General features: G+C 53.7%; 1 protein-coding gene across 6 annotated transcripts in view; it reads left to right on the top strand.

Annotated features, from left to right (window-relative positions):
* LOC140386457 (obscurin-like protein 1) overlaps positions 1–15,868 on the top strand; it is a 329,104-nt gene that overhangs the window by 243,619 nt on the left and 69,617 nt on the right. For all 6 annotated transcript variants that reach the window (XM_072468832.1, XM_072468865.1, XM_072468847.1 and 3 more), the window contains 3 exons: positions 8,707–8,982; positions 12,708–12,974; positions 13,606–13,878. In XM_072468832.1, the coding sequence (XP_072324933.1) occupies positions 8,707–8,982; positions 12,708–12,974; positions 13,606–13,878 (816 nt within the window). The remainder of the gene's footprint in view (positions 1–8,706; positions 8,983–12,707; positions 12,975–13,605; positions 13,879–15,868) is intronic.

Below are 15,868 nucleotides of genomic sequence, written 5' to 3'. Positions count from 1 at the left end.
ACGCTGCAATGTCTCCCCTCCTCTCTGGCCCAGAGCCCACACTGCAATGTCTCTCCTCCTCTCTGGCTCAGAGCACACACTGCAATATCTCCCTTCCTCTCTGTCCCAGAGCCCACACTGCAATGTCTCCCCTCCTCTCTGCCCAGAGCCCACACTGCAGTGTCTCTCGCCCTCACTGGCCCAGAGCCCACACTGCAATGTCTCCCCTCCTCTCTGGCCCAGAGCCCACACTGCAATGTCTCTCCTCCTCTCTGGCTCAGAGCACACACTGCAATATCTCCCTTCCTCTCTGGCCCAGAGCCCACACTGCAATGTCTCTCACACTTTCTGGCCAAGAGCCCACACTGCAATGTCTCCCCTCCTCTCTGGCCCAGAACCCACACTGCAATGTCTTTCATCCTCACTGGCCCAGAGCCCACACTGCAATGTCTCCCCTCCTCTCTGGCCCAGAACCCACACTGCAATGTCTTTCATCCTCACTGGCCCAGAGCCCACACTGCAATGTCTCCCCTCCTCTCTGGCCAAGAGCCCACACTGCAATGTCTTTCATCCTCACTGGCCCAGAGCCCACACTGCAATGTCTTTCATCCTCACTGGCCCAGAGCCCACACTGCAATGTCTCCCCTCCTCTCTGGCCCAGAACCCACTCTGCAATGTCTCCCCTCCTCTCTGGCCCAGAACCCACTCTGCAATGTCTCCCCTCCTCTCTGGCCCAGAACCCACTCTGCAATGTCTCCCCTCCTCTCTGGCCCAGAGCCCACACTGCATTGTCTCCCCTCCTCTCTGCCCAGAGCCCACACTGCAATGTCTCCCCTCCTCTCTGGCCCAGAGCCCACACTGCAATGTCTTTCGCCCTCACTGACCCAGAGCCCACGCTGCAATGTCTCCCCTCCTCTCTGGCCCAGAGCCCACACTGCAATGTCTCCCCTCCTCTCTGCCCAGAGCCCACACTGCATTGTCTCCCCTCCTCTCTGGCCCAGAGCCCACACTGCAATGTCTTTCGCCCTCACTGGCCCAGAGCCCACGCTGCAATGTCTCCCCTCCTCTCTGGCCCAGAGCCCACACTGCAATGTCTCCCCTCCTCTCTGCCCAGAGCCCACACTGCAGTGTCTCTCGCGCTCTCTGTCCCAGAGCCCACACTGCAATGTCTCCCCTCCTTTCTCACCCAGAGCCCACACTGCAATGTCTCCCCCCCTCTCTGTCCCAGAGCCCACACTGCAATGTCTCCCCCCCTTTCTGCCCAGAGCCCACACTGCAATGTCTTTCGCCCTCACTGACCCAGAGCCCACACTGCAATGTCTCCCCTCCTCTCTGGCCCAGAACCCACTCTGCAATGTCTCCCCTCCTCTCTGGCCCAGAACCCACTCTGCAATGTCTCCCCTCCTCTCTGGCCCAGAACCCACTCTGCAATGTCTCCCCTCCTCTCTGGCCCAGAGCCCACACTGCATTGTCTCCCCTCCTCTCTGCCCAGAGCCCACACTGCAATGTCTCCCCTCCTCTCTGGCCCAGAGCCCACACTGCAATGTCTTTCGCCCTCACTGACCCAGAGCCCACGCTGCAATGTCTCCCCTCCTCTCTGGCCCAGAGCCCACACTGCAATGTCTCCCCTCCTCTCTGCCCAGAGCCCACACTGCATTGTCTCCCCTCCTCTCTGGCCCAGAGCCCACACTGCAATGTCTTTCGCCCTCACTGGCCCAGAGCCCACGCTGCAATGTCTCCCCTCCTCTCTGGCCCAGAGCCCACACTGCAATGTCTCCCCTCCTCTCTGCCCAGAGCCCACACTGCAGTGTCTCTCGCGCTCTCTGTCCCAGAGCCCACACTGCAATGTCTCCCCTCCTTTCTCACCCAGAGCCCACACTGCAATGTCTCCCCCCCTCTCTGGCCCAGAGCCCACACTGCAATGTCTCCCCCCCTTTCTGCCCAGAGCCCACACTGCAATGTCTTTCGCCCTCACTGACCCAGAGCCCACACTGCAATGCCTCCCCTCCTTTCTCACCCAGAGCCCACACTGCAATGTCTTTCGCCCTCACTGACCCAGAGCCCACACTGCAATGTCTCCCCTCCTCTCTGGCCACACAGATGATACGGCACGTATCCTCTGGAACATTCCTCTGAACTTTCAGCGACAATGTGCCCAGACCCAGCCTTCGCAAGACCGGGGACAGGTAGAATCTCAGAGCGCAATGACGCTTGGTGTTTGCGTTCCTGGGGGTCCAAGCACAGAAAGGTGGCCGTCAGGATGAGGGTGACATTGGGTAAAGTTTTCCCTCTCTCACCCAGAGATTTGTACATGGTGCCCCTCCGGACATGTTCCATCATTGATCTCCCGATTGTTATGGGTCAGAGTTTAGAGAACCCCAAAGTGTAGCATGGAGTTCAACTGACCCAGAACTTTTAATAGATTGTGGTGTGGGGAGCACACGGCCCACTCTACAGGTGTGGTACAGCATAAATGGACAAGTGTTTTTTAAAACCAAATAATGTTTATTCTATCAACTCGAGTTTACCTTTTTAAAACAACCATTGAATATCTTAACACCCATTAATTCAAAGATAACCCCCAAAGACTAAGTAATAATTTCAGCTGTCCTTTTAACATCCAAAAGACTTAACCCACCTTCAAACAGGAGCACATTAGGTTACATTCAATATATATAGTGAGAAAGGGTTCAACCTTGCTGCTGCTTTTGGTTAATTCAGCTACAGCCCCGTTGTTTTCTTCATGCAGCTGACTGGAAACACACAGACACCCCCAAGCTGCTCTCTCAAACTGAAACTCAAAAAGTAGAAGTGAGCTCAGCTCCCCCACCCCCACTCTGACATCACTTCAGTAACATGAGTAGTTCCATTTCTTAAAGGTACATTTCTTAAACACCCATTTCTTAAAGGTACTCTCACATGACACCTCCCCCCAAGAACAAAATATAAACCATCAACTTCAAGATAGTTTCATTTTTCACCTTTGCGCCATCAATTAAGAAATGCACACAGTAAAAATACTTTATCGGTTCAAAAAACTGAAACTCAAAAAGCAGAAGTGGAGCTCAGCTCCCCCCCACCCTCTGACATCACTTCAGTAACGTAAGCAGTTCCATTTCTTAAGGGCACATTTCTGACACCCATTTCTTAAAGGTACTCTCACATGACACAATGAACCTGAGTACGGCTCGTGTGATTGCTGCGGTGTAGAATCGGGGTATGCTATGCGAGTGTCAGCCGAGATGGCTCTGGATTGGGACTTGGATAAGGTGGGGGACGGGGACCACTGCTGTCACCTTCACCTAAAACTGACCACCATGACCTTCCCCCAAGACCTCTGCATCCACCCCACGCCATGTAAACTAGACAGATCGTCCTGGAACCCAATCGCCGCAGATGTCAGTCCAACCATCGTCCAAAACCATCAAATCTCTTCTTCAGCACCAGCCAATCAGAAATCAATATCACCCAGCAAATGCCAAAAAATGACCAGCAGCCAATCAGGGAGCCCCAGGGTTCACATCAATGACCAATCAGGAAGGTGCCGGGTTCAGTAGCACTGGTCAACCATTGAGGTGAAAGTGTTGACTTCTGCTGGGATGCTGTGCATTGTGGGTGCACGTTGCCAAGGGGATGGACAGGCCTGTTGCCAAGGGGAATAGCTGAGTCGTCTGATGGCATTCCTGGGCCAGGTGGCCATTCCCTGACCCGTCCAGAGTTTAGCAGACGAGGCATCCTGGGAGGTCTGTCAGAGGCCTGATAGGTCCCGAGGAGTCGTCCTCCCTGGGCCTGCTTGGACTCTCCCAGGGAGTCTTCCCCGCTCCATTACTGCAGTCACTCCGAGGCCCAACTATTTAGGTGGTAACCCAGCCATGCCGTAACCTAATCCCGACAGACCAAATTAGACAGGGTCACCCAGGGGGCTGTGCTGCTGGAACTTTGATCATAAACAACAGGTGACTTTGGTCTAGATTTTAAAATTCCACCCCCTCCTCCCCGCCCCCAACATTGACCTCAGAGGCTGAACCTGGTGTGCTGGAGAGCGAGAGAGATAGAGAGAAACAGAGAGAGAAACATAGAGAACAAGGGACAGATAGAAAGAAACAGAGAGAGAGAGACACACACACACACACACACAGAGTAAGGCAGAGGACTAAATGCTGCCACCTCTACCCCAGAATAGAAGGTGCTGCCTGAGAGAGTGGCACAGCATCAGTCGGAACTTCCAGATGGGAGAGTGGACAATTCTTTGGAAAATAAAATAATTTTCAGGCGACGGAGAGACAGCGAGGGAGTGAGACGTATTGGCTAGCTCGAACAACGAGACAGCAGAGGGTGGCACAGTGGTTAGCACTGCTATCTCTCAGCGCCAGGCACCCAGGTTCGATTCCGGCCTCAGGTCACAGTCTGTGCGGAGTCCGCACGGTCTCCCCGTGCCTGCGTGGGTTTCCTCCGGGTGCTCCGGTTTCCTCCCATAGTCCAAAGGTCAGGATAAATTTCGACTTAAGTGTCCAAAGTTGTCCAGCTTAGATGGGGTCACGGGGTTAGGGCGGGGGAGTGAGCCTAGGTAAGTGAGGTTTCCGAGGGTCAAGTACAGACTCGTTGGTCCGAATGGCCCCCTTTGGCACTGGGATTCTATGATACTATGATGGGCTGAATGGCCTCCATCTGTGCTGTGTGATTCTCTGCTTTGATGAAACCATTTTACTCACTTCATCCAGAAACAGGACATGGGAAAGAGTTAAGTGAACACGTCAGAGTTTTGAAGCAAAGGGTATTCACACAGGTTTTTAAAAGCACTGAGACAAGCGCCTGTTCGGGTACAAAGAATAAAGCACAGGAACAGGCCTTTCGGCCCTCCAAGCCTGCGCCAACCATGCTGCCCGTCTAAACTAAAATCTTCCACACTTCCGGGGTCCGTATCCCCCTATTCCCATCCTATTCATGTATTTGTCAAGATGCCTCTTAAATGTCACTATCGTCCCTGCTTCCACCACCTCCTCCGGCAGCGAGTTCCAGGCACCCACTACCCTCTGTGTAAAAAACTTGCCTCGTACATCTCCTCTGAACCTTGCCCCTCGCACCTTAAACCTATGTCCCCTAGTAATTGACCGCTCTACCCTGGGGAAAATCCACTCTGTCTATGCCCCTCATAATTTTGTAGACCTCTATCAGGTCGCCCCTCAACCTCCGTTGTTCCAGTGAGAACAAACCGAGTTTTTCAACCTCTCCTCATAGCTAATGCCCTCCATACCAGGCAACATCCTCTTCTGCACCCTCTCTAAAGCCTCCACATCCTTCTGGTAGTGTGGTGACCAGAATTGAACACTACACTCCAAGTTGGCCTAACTAAGGTTCTATACAGCTGCAACATGACTTGCCAATTCTTATACTCAATGCCCCGGCCAATGAACGCAAGCATGCCGAATGCCTTCTTGACTACCTTCTCCACCTGTGTTGCCCCTTTCAGTGACCTGTGGACCTGTACTCCTCGATCTCTCTGACTTTCAATACTCTTGAGGGTTCTACCATTCACTGTATATTCCCTACCTGCATTAGACCTTCCAAAATGCATTACCTCACATTTGTCCGGATTAAACTCCATCTGCCATCTCTCCGCCCAAGTCTCCAAACGATCTAAATCCTGCTGTATCCTCTGACAGTCCTCATCGCCATCCGCAATTCCACTAACCTTTGTGTCGTACAGGGAGGGAGGATTCAGAATGTCCAATTCACCTAACCACGTCTTTCGGGATTTGTGGGAGGAAACCGGAGCACTCAGAGGAAATCCACGCAGACACGGGGAGAACGTGCAGACTCCGCACAGACAGTGACCCAAGCCGGGAATTGAACCTGGGTCCCAAGCGCTGTGAAGAAATAGCGCGAACTACAGTGTTACTGTGCTGCACTCATTGAGTCTCCCCAAAGTTAGTTACCTCACCAGCACTCTCGTAAGTGATTGACTGTTGGATGGCCAGTAAAAAGAGAGTGCTGCACTGTCACGGGGTCAGTACTGAGGGAGGGCTGCACTGTCAGAGGGTCAGTACGGAGGGACTGCTGCACTGTCAGAGGGTCAGTACTGAGGGAGGGCTGCACTGTCAGAGAGTCAGTACTGAGGGAGTGCAGTACTGTCAGAGGGTCAGTACTGAGGGAGTGCTGCCGTGTCAGAGGGTCAGTACTGAGGGAGTGCTGCACTGTCAGAGAGCCAGTACTGAGGGAGTGCAGTACTGTCAGAGGGTCAGTACTGAGGGAGTGCTGCCGTGTCAGAGGGTCAGTACTGAGGGAGTGCTGCACTGTCAGAGGGTCAGTACTGAGGGAGTGACTCACTGTCAGAGGGTCAGTACTGAGGGAGTGCCGCACTGTGAGAAGGTCAGTACAGAGGGAGTGCCGCACTGTCATAGGGTCAGTACTGAGGGAGTGCCGCACTGTCAGATGGTCAGTATTTAGGGAGTGCTGTACTGTCAGAGGGTCAGTACTGAGGGAGTGCTGCACAATCAGAGGGTCAGTACTGAGGGAGTGCTGCACTGTCAGAGGGTCAGTACAGAGGGTGTACTGCACTGTCAGAGGGTCAGTACTGAGGGAGTGCTGCACTGTCAGAGGGTCAGTACTGAAGGAGTGCTGCACTGTCAGAGGGTCAGTATTGAGGGAATCCTGCACTGTCAGAGGGTCAGTACTGAGGGAGTGCTGCACTGTCAGAGGGTCAGTACTGAGGGAGGGCTGCACTGTCAGAGGGTCAGTACTGAGGGAGTGCTGCACTGTCAGATGGTCAGTACTGAGGGAGTGCCTCACTGTCAGAGGGTCAGTGCTGAGGGAATGCTGCACTGTCAGAGGGTCAGTACTGAGGGAGTGCCGCACTGTCAGAGGGTCAGTACTGAGGGAGTGCTGCACTGTCAGAGGGTCAGTACTGAGGGAGTGCTGCACTGTCAGATGGTCAGTACTGAGGGAGTGCCTCACTGTCAGAGGGTCAGTGCTGAGGGAATGCTGCACTGTCAGAGGGTCAGTACTGAGGGAGTGCCGCACTGTCAGAGGGTCAGTACTGAGGGAGTGCTGCGCTGTCAGAGGATCAGCACTGAGGGAGTGCTGCATTGTCAGAGGGTCAGTACTGAGGGAGTGCTGCACTGTGAGAAGGTCAGTACAGAGGGAGTGCCGCACTGTCATAGGGTCAGTACTGAGGGAGTGCCGCACTGTCAGATAGTCAGTATTTAGGGAGTGCTGTACTGTCAGAGGGTCAGTACTGAGGGAGTGCTGCACTATCAGAGGGTCAGTACTGAGGGAGTGCTGCACTGTCAGAGGGTCAGTACAGAGGGTGTACTGCACTGTCAGAGGGTCAGTACTGAGGGAGTGCTGCACTGTCAGAGGGTTAGTGCTGAGGGAGTGCTGCACTGTCAGAGGGCCAGTGTTGAGGGAGTGCTGCACTGTCAGAGGGTCAGTACTGAGGGAGAGCTGCACTGTCAGAGGGTCAGTACTGCGGGAGTGCCGCACTGTCAGAGGGTCAGTACTGAGGGAGCGCTGCACTGTCAGAGGGTCAGTACTGAGGGAGTGCTGCACTGTCAGAGGGTCAGTACTGAGGGAGTACCTCACTGTCAGAGGGTCAGTACTGAGGGAGCGCTGCACTGTTAGAGGGTCAGTATTGAGGGAGTGCCGCACTGTCAGAGGGTCAGTACTGATGGAGTGCTGCACTGTCAGAGGGTCAGTGCTGAAGGAGTGCTGCACTTTCAGAGGGTCAGTGCTGAGGGAGTGCCGCACTGTCAGAGGGTCAGTGCTGAGGGAGTGCTGCACTGTCAGTGGGTCAGTACTTGAGGGAGTGCTGCACTGTCAGAGGTCAGTTCTGAGGGAGTGCTGCACTGTCAGAGGGTCAGTACTGAGGGAGTGCTGCACTGTCAGAGGGTCAGTACTGAGGGAGTGCCGCACTGTCAGAGGGTCAGTACTGAGGGAGTGCTGCACTGTCAGAGGGTCAGTGCTGAGGGAGTGCTGCACTGTCAGAGGGTCAGTGCTGAGGGAGTGCCGCACTGTCAGAGGGCCAGTGCTGAGGGAGTGCTGCACTGTCAGAGGGTCAGTACTTGAGGGAGTGCTGCACTGTCAGAGGTCAGTACTGAGGGAGCGCTGCACTGTCAGAGGGTCAGTGCTGAGGGAGTGCTGCACTGTCAGAGGGTCAGTACTTGAGGGAGTGCTGCACTGTCAGAGGGTCAGTACTTGAGGGAGTACTGCACTGTCAGAGGGTCAGTACTGAGGGAGTGCTGCAGTGTCAGAGGGTCAGTACTTGAGGGAGTGCTGCACTGTCAGAGGGTCAGTACTGAGGGAGCGCTGCACTGTCAGAGGGTCAGTGCTGAGGGAGTGCTGCACTGTCAGAGGGTCAGTACTTGAGGGAGTGCTGCACTGTCAGGTGGACACAAAAAATATTCCACCTCTGCCGTTTTGAAGAGTTTGGGACCGCTTCCCTGTGGCTTCTTATGTTATCACTCGATGAGCATTAATAAGAGAAACGGGTCATTTATCACATGATGCTAAATGGGATTGAATCTACGGCACAAGTATTGTTTGCGGCTCCCAATGCTTCTGCCCATTCCAATCCTGTACGTGGGATCATGCAGTGTATTTATTGGATCCCTCATTTTCCTGGATTAAAAGATTTATCAAAGTACATGATTGATTGTGAAGTGCAGCGGGACCTCCACCATTGGTAAAAGGTGTCAATTGTGAGCCTTTTCTTTCTCCTCTTTCTGCCAGAGACTCTCGTGCTGTTTACGAACAAAGAGAAGCTTCCGGAAGAGGTCCACGCGAATGAGAATGACAAGGCGGTGCTGGCAGCCATCGTCTCCAAGGAGAACGCCAGTGTCGCCTGGTACAGGCACAGGGAGGAGGTGCCCGAGGGAGGGAAGTACGAGAGAAAGGGCGAGTCGCGGGTCCACAGTCTGATCGTCAAGAACGTGCAGAGGGAAGACTGCGGGATGTACACCTGCCGCTCCGCAGACGACGAGATGTTTTTCAACGTCAACATGGCTGGTAAGGGTGGGAGTGGGGTGAGTCGGGCCGGGGTCGAGATTGAGATAGGGGTGGGGGTGGTGATGGGGGAGGGGCGGCGGTGATTGGCAGAGCTGCAGCATGGTGCCAATGTCAGAGATGGTTCAGGATCCGCTCAAAATACCCCAGCAACAAAACTTTGTAATGATCAAGAACAGAAACTTCTGGAAACCCTCCAGCAGGTCAGGCAGCAATTGTGAAAAGTGAGAGAGGGCGCAATTCTCCCCAGAAAATGAGTGTGGCATTTCGGGCGTGTTTCACGGGGAGGTGCCCCCCGGGCCTCTGGCCGTGATCCGGACCAGAATTCACCCACACTCAGGCATGTTTGGGAAGCTTGGGGAGTTTTTCACTGATAGATCCCACAGGGCGGGCGCCCCAGGTCAATGGAGTTCTCCATTCTACCCGGCTCGCCCCAGTGGCCAGCGGGGCGGGAGAATGCAGCCCAGAATGTTTTTCCTGCAGTGAGGAACTAAAGATGACGGCGAGACCGGCTCCACCGAGATCGGGGCACCTTTCTTAAAGGGTGCCCAGGTCTCAGAATGAAAATGAATGAAAATCGCTTATTGTCACAAGTAGGCTTCGAATGAAGTTACTGTGAAAAGCCCCTAGTCACCACATTCCGGCGCCTGTTCGGGGAGGCTGGTACGGGAATTGAACTGTGCTGCTGCCCTGCCTTGGTCTGCTTTCAAAGCCAGCGATTTAGCCCTGTGCTAAACCAGCCACAATGAGGTTCTGGGACCTTCACACGCTCCCCCACCCACGGACATCGTGACCCCCCCGCAGTCATGGTAACACCCCCAACCCTCGGCCCCAGGGGGCAACCTCCCCCCTCCATCACTAAATATCCACGTCATCCACTGTCCCCACCCCTCCCAGGCATGAAGATGAGCTGGCCTCACCCCCATCCATCCTCCTAGGCATGGGGTCATCGCCCTCTCCAAGTGAGCGTACCCCACTATGGGATCGCTGAGGCCCCCCAACCTTTGTGGCAACCCCCTTTCAGCTCCCCCTTCACCCCATTCTCATGGGCATGGCTCCGCTCAGGCCCTGCTCCATTCAGGCACCCTGACAGCTGCCAGGGTGCCAGGGTGGCGTTGCCACTGTCTGGGTGCCAGGAGCCCTGCCCTGTCCCCAACCACCCAGAGATTCTAATGGCCCCTGAACCCCCTGGCATGGCCTTCACATCCAGTCTCCATTTTTGGAGACCAGTCCTAATCCATGCCAGCTTGAGGCCCAGCTGGTGGAGTCGGTGACTACCGGGAGCCGGGACACTGCGACCTCAAACAAGTGTGCATATTTAAATTAGCCTAGTGACCTGGATCACGCAAAGTGGGCCGGTGCCTGATGCAAAATCCGTTTTTGGACGGCAGTGGTTAGCACTGCTGTCTCAGAGCTCCAGGGACCCGGGTTCAATTCCAGGCTTGGGTCACTGTCTGTGCGGAGTTTGCACGTTCTCCCCGTGTCTGCATGGGTTTCCTCCGGGTGCTCCGGTTTCCTTCCACAGTCGAAAGATGTGCTGGGTAGGTGAATTGGACGTACTAATTTTCCCCTTAGTGTCCAGAAGGTTAGGTGGCGTTCCGGGGATAGGATGGGGGCGTGGGCTTAAGTATGATGCTCTCTCCAAGATCAGGTGCAGATTCGATGGGCCGAATGGCCTCAGTCGACAATGTCGGGACCGGCCGCACGCATCGCGGTGGGAAAAGGAAGAGTTTCTGCTCCAGGACCTTTCCTCAAAGCTGGAATAATGTCAGCGATGTAAAGAAGCTGAGCTCCTTCATACTGGGCTTGCCTGTAAGAGAAATGGCATTAATTCAAACACTGATGCGGAAGGAAAATAGTTTGGATATTGCTTACATTTCAGAATTCCACCCTAGGTGCTGGGGGACCCTCCCATGTTGCGTTAGGGCTGGGGGGGGGGGGGAGTTCGGGGATTTTTTTTTGCGGCCTCGGAGATCGGGACGCCATTTTAAAATGGCATCCCCGATCTCTCGCTACAACAGTGGAGCTCCCCATTGTACAAAACGGGGCTATGTGTGGCCTGGGCGCGCGTTCAGGGCGGCACGGTAGCACAGTGGTTGGCACTGTTGCTTCACAGCTCCAGGGTGCCAAATTCGATTCCCGGCTTGGGCCACTGTCTGTGCGGAGTCTGCGCGTTCCTCTGTGTGGGTTTCCTCCGGGTGCTCCGGTTTCCTCCCACAGTCTAACGATGTGCAGGGGTAGGTGGATTGGCCGTGATAAATTGCCCATAGTGTCCAAAAAAGGTAAGGCGCGGTTACAGGGATAGGGTGGAGGTGTGGGCTTAAGGAGGGTGCTCTTTCCAAGGGCCGGTGCAGACTCGATGGGCTGAATGGCCTCCTTCTGCACTGTAAATTCTGTGTTCTGTGTTCCTCAATTAGGCCCCTTATTCAAAGCAAGTCGCATTGAAAATACATTTGTTTCTCGTCATTGTGAGTGTCGGGAAATACTCGGGTAAACACTCGCTCGGGGACTTGGTGCCCATTTGGGAAGATAGCCCCGTTGGATATGGATTGTAAATAGCATACCCCAAACCCTAATCCTTTTGGTAATTCAGTACTTGCAGTTTGCCAACCTGGAAAATACCCATTTATCCCTTCTGCTTTCTGTCTGTTTCTGACCAATCCTCAACACTTGCTAATATCCCCCTCCCCTCCAAATCCCATGGACATTAAACTGAAATCAGGAACATTGACTCGACTCAATCTTGGGGTGACAGGGTTGTGGTAAGAGGAAAGCTGCAAGAGGCTGGGTCTGTACCCATTGGAGTTTAGGAAAATAAGGGGTGATCAAATTGAAACCTATAAGACCCTGAGGGGATTTGACAGGGGTGGACACTCGGAGACATTTCCGCTTGTCAAGGAGACTAGAACTAGGGGACACACTTCAAGGCTGAGGTTGTCATAATATACACCAGTATATCATGGTGCAGACACACACTGATGGACACACAGTGAGACCAATCAACACACACAACACCGCAGCCAATCACCAGTTAGAGCACACTCACTATATAGACAAAGAATTAGATCATAGAATTAGATCATAGATCTTAGAATTTACAGTGCAGAAGGAGGCCATTCGGCCCATCGAGTCTGCACTGGCTCTTGGAAAGAGCACCCTACCCAAGGTCAACACCTCCACCCTATCCCCATAACCCAGTAACCCCACTAAGGGCAATTTTGGACACTAAGGGCAATTTATCATAGCCAATCCACCTAACCCGCACATCTTTGGACTGTGGGAGGAAACCGGAGCGCCCGGAGGAAACCCACGCACACACGGGGAGGACGTGCAGACTCCGCACAGACAGTGACCCAAGCCGGGAATCGAACCTGGGACCCTGGAGCTGTGAAGCAATTGTGCTATCCACAATGCTACCGGGCATCAGAGTTCCTGCTCATTCGGGATGCAGCCTCTCAGAAGGACAGAGCTCACAGCCTGCAGCACAGATCCTCACCATGTGCTGAGTGCATAGACTGGTTAGGACAAGGCCTAGGTCTTTAGTTTAATCTAACATCGTGTTAACCCACAGTGAAAGTATGTTCAGCAGTTTCTAACTTAATAAAATAGTGCTGTACTATTTTAAGTGTTGGTGGTCTGTATGTGTTCCACGGATCCAGAGCACCCAACACATCAGGGAGTGAAGGGATTTTTTTTCTTCCTCAACAACTCCTCTTTGGTCTTTGCAGAACTGCCACTCCAGTTTATGCTGAAGCTGGAGGACCTGAGCGTCCAGAAAGGCGGCGCGGTCACCCTGTGGTGTGAACTCAACAAGGTCAAGGGTGACGTCATGTGGCTGAAGGACGGGAAGGAGGTACAGCCCAGTGGCCAGCGCGTTGTCCGAGCTGAGGGGCGGCTGAGGTCCTTGACCCTGACCAAAGCCGCACTTGAAGACCAGGGCGAATACTCCTGCGAGTGCAAGGATGACAAGACGACAGCACAAGTGTCAGTGAGAGGTTTGTAGTGCAGTCCATTCCGTTTGACCCCGCATCCCCTTCTAACTCGCTAAAGGCCACCTACATCCACCTCTGCAACACCGTCCGCCCTGCCTCTGCTGCTGGAACCCTCACCGGTCCCGTCATTGCCTCCAGGCTCTCAATATTCCGATGTCTTCCTGGCCGGTCTCCCGTCTTCCACCCTCCATAAATCTGAAGTCAGCCAGAAAACTGTGCTGCCTGGGTCCTCACTCGCACCAAGGCCCAATGACCTATCACACCTGTGTTCACTGACCGCATCGGCCTGACAATGCCTCCATTTTAAAATTCTGGTCCCTGTTCTCGAATCACTCCCCCCCCCCCCCCCCCCCCCCCCCCACCAAGCCCCCATCCCTACCTCTGTAATTCTGGCTCCCCGTGTCTTCGGCTGCCTGGTCTCCAAGCTCTAGAATCCCCTCCCTGAACCTCTCTGTTGTCCCTTATGACACTCCTTGAGATTCACCTCTCCGACCGAGCTTTTGATCATCTTCTCAGCATCGCTACACTCCCGAGAAGCATTTCGGGACATTTTAGAATGTTAAAGGTGCTATATAAATGCAAGCTGTTGTTGTAACTACCTCGAACCTTTGTTCCCCCCCCCCACTTGTTGCAGTCCCCCGGGTGGTGGAGTTCATCTCCGACCTCCACAGCGTCGCGGTGCTGGAAGGGGACGATGCCAAGTTCAAGTGCATGGTGTCCCCGGAGGACGTGAGGCTGACCTGGCAGGCCGGCGGCGCTGAAATCCCGCCCGGCAGCGACAAGTACGTGGCCTCGCGCAACGGGCTGTGCCACACGCTGCTGATACGCAGCTGCCAGCTTACAGAGGCGGGCAGAGTGACGGCGGAGGCCGAGGGAGTCGTCTCCGGCGCCAACCTTCAGGTGCAAGGTAGGACAGAGGCTGGGGGGGGGGGGGGGGGGGGGGGGGGAAGGGGGGGGGGCGAGGGGTGGTACGTTCAGAATGAATCCATATTCATCGTGGTCACACCCGTTGTGTTGCACCCCCCGTTGTGCTTTCACTGTGCTAAAGGCACCAAAGACTGTGAGCTGTTGCTGCATTGTGATAGCCCCTCCTGGACAACGGACCCCGGCAGGACAGGGTTATGAGAAAGGATGTCATAGGTTGGACATATTCTCTTGGAATTGAGAAGGGTAACACGTGATATTATTTGCTCTATTGTCGATTCCAAAGGGAGTAAACAATGTACAGGCTCCGGACTCAGTTCTTAAGATGTCCTTTGCACCCTTGATCTAGGTAAGGGTTATTAAACCACCATTCTCTACAAGTTCTTTAACCTCATAAGGGCCAGGACACATGGAAAACATGTTCTGCCCCTGGAGGAAGGAACCTTCAGCCTGTGGAAACAATGGGTCGGGTGTTTCACGGAGTAACGATCGCCATCAGATTGCCACTCCCCCCCCTCCCCCTTTTTATTCAGCCTAGCCTGCTGCACATTTCTCACCCGCAAGTTTGACCAGGGCCGGCTGCTCAGCAAACGCTCCTGGAGTCCTCCTGTGCATTGCAGCCGCCGCGGGGGTTGTAAGCGAAGCCAGGGCCCTCTTTTTACAGCATTAGCTGCAATATTCCGGTAACTTTGACAGCAGAGGCGGTAACTATGCAATGTAGGATGGGTTGGAGTTAGGACTGGGGGATGGGGGGCGTGGTTTGGGTGGTCGGGGGTGGATAGTGGGGTGGTCAGGGGATGGGGTGGTAGTTGGGAGGTCAACTGATGGAGGGGTTATTTGGGGGCTAGGGAGGTGGCGCTAGTGGGGAGGTCAGAGGTTGGGGGGGCTGTTGTGTTTTCATTCTGATATGACGGCAGCCATCACTCATAAGGGATTGTGAAAATACGTTGAGGGTTGATTCATTGAGACTTAGCACGTGGGAACATTTATCCCTGGAAGGATAAAGATTGAAGACATCAGAGCTGGGTGTATGTGTGTTCTGCTGAAAGTGTACCTAAAACTGGATTGAGTGACACACTTCCTTTCTAGTGATGTCATGATGCACCCCTAAAAGGCATATTACACCATCCCCCTTTTTAAAGATACTTTGTTCAGCCTTCTGTCTGTGAGCTGTGTTTGAAAAATCACAGTGTGCGCCCTTTTCTCTGTATCTGACTCCAGATCTCAGTCATTGTGCCTCGTCTAAACTCTGCGATTTCTCTCTCGCTTCTTTTTAAAATAAATTTAGAGTACCCAATTCTTTTTTTTTTCCAATTAAGGGGCAATGTAGCGTGGCCAATCCCCCTACCCTGCACATCTTTGGGCTGTGGGGGGGGGCGAAACCCACGCAGACACGGGGGGAATGTGCAAACTCCACACGGACAGTGACCCAGAGCCGGGATCGAACCTGGGACCTCGGCGCCGTGAGGCAGCAGTGCTAACCACTGCGCCACCGTGCTGCCCCCTCTCTCGCCTCTTTTAAGACGCTCCGAGGAAGTGAGCTCTCTGACACAGCTTTTGGTCATCTGTCCTACATCTTCCGAAGAGCATAGAACATAGAAAATACAGCACAGAACAGGCCCTTCGGCCCACAATTTTGTGGCGAACCTTTGTTCTAGATTAAGAACAAATTAATCTGATTTGTTATGTTGTCGGTGTAACATAAACGGCTCCCTTGTGGTGCACTTGACAAAGGAAGGTTCAGACGTGGAGATAACTTCAACACGTTTATTAAACTATTTACACTTCCATTACTCGGGTTCGACACTACTGCTAATCCTACTATAGCTACCCAGACTGACTAACCAGTTGCTGCAATCCACGTGGTGGGTGTAATATTGAATCAACCCTGTGTCTGTACTCACTGACCGTCTCCACTGGAAAGAGGCAGATCATGTGTGTGGTGTCCTTTATATATGGGTTGGTGTAATGCC

This window comes from Scyliorhinus torazame, chromosome 2 (genome assembly GCF_047496885.1).
Source record: "Scyliorhinus torazame isolate Kashiwa2021f chromosome 2, sScyTor2.1, whole genome shotgun sequence".
NCBI lineage: Eukaryota > Metazoa > Chordata > Chondrichthyes > Carcharhiniformes > Scyliorhinidae > Scyliorhinus > Scyliorhinus torazame.
The sequence above is the reverse complement of the archived record's forward strand: the minus strand, read 5'-3'. Positions and strand labels throughout refer to the sequence as shown.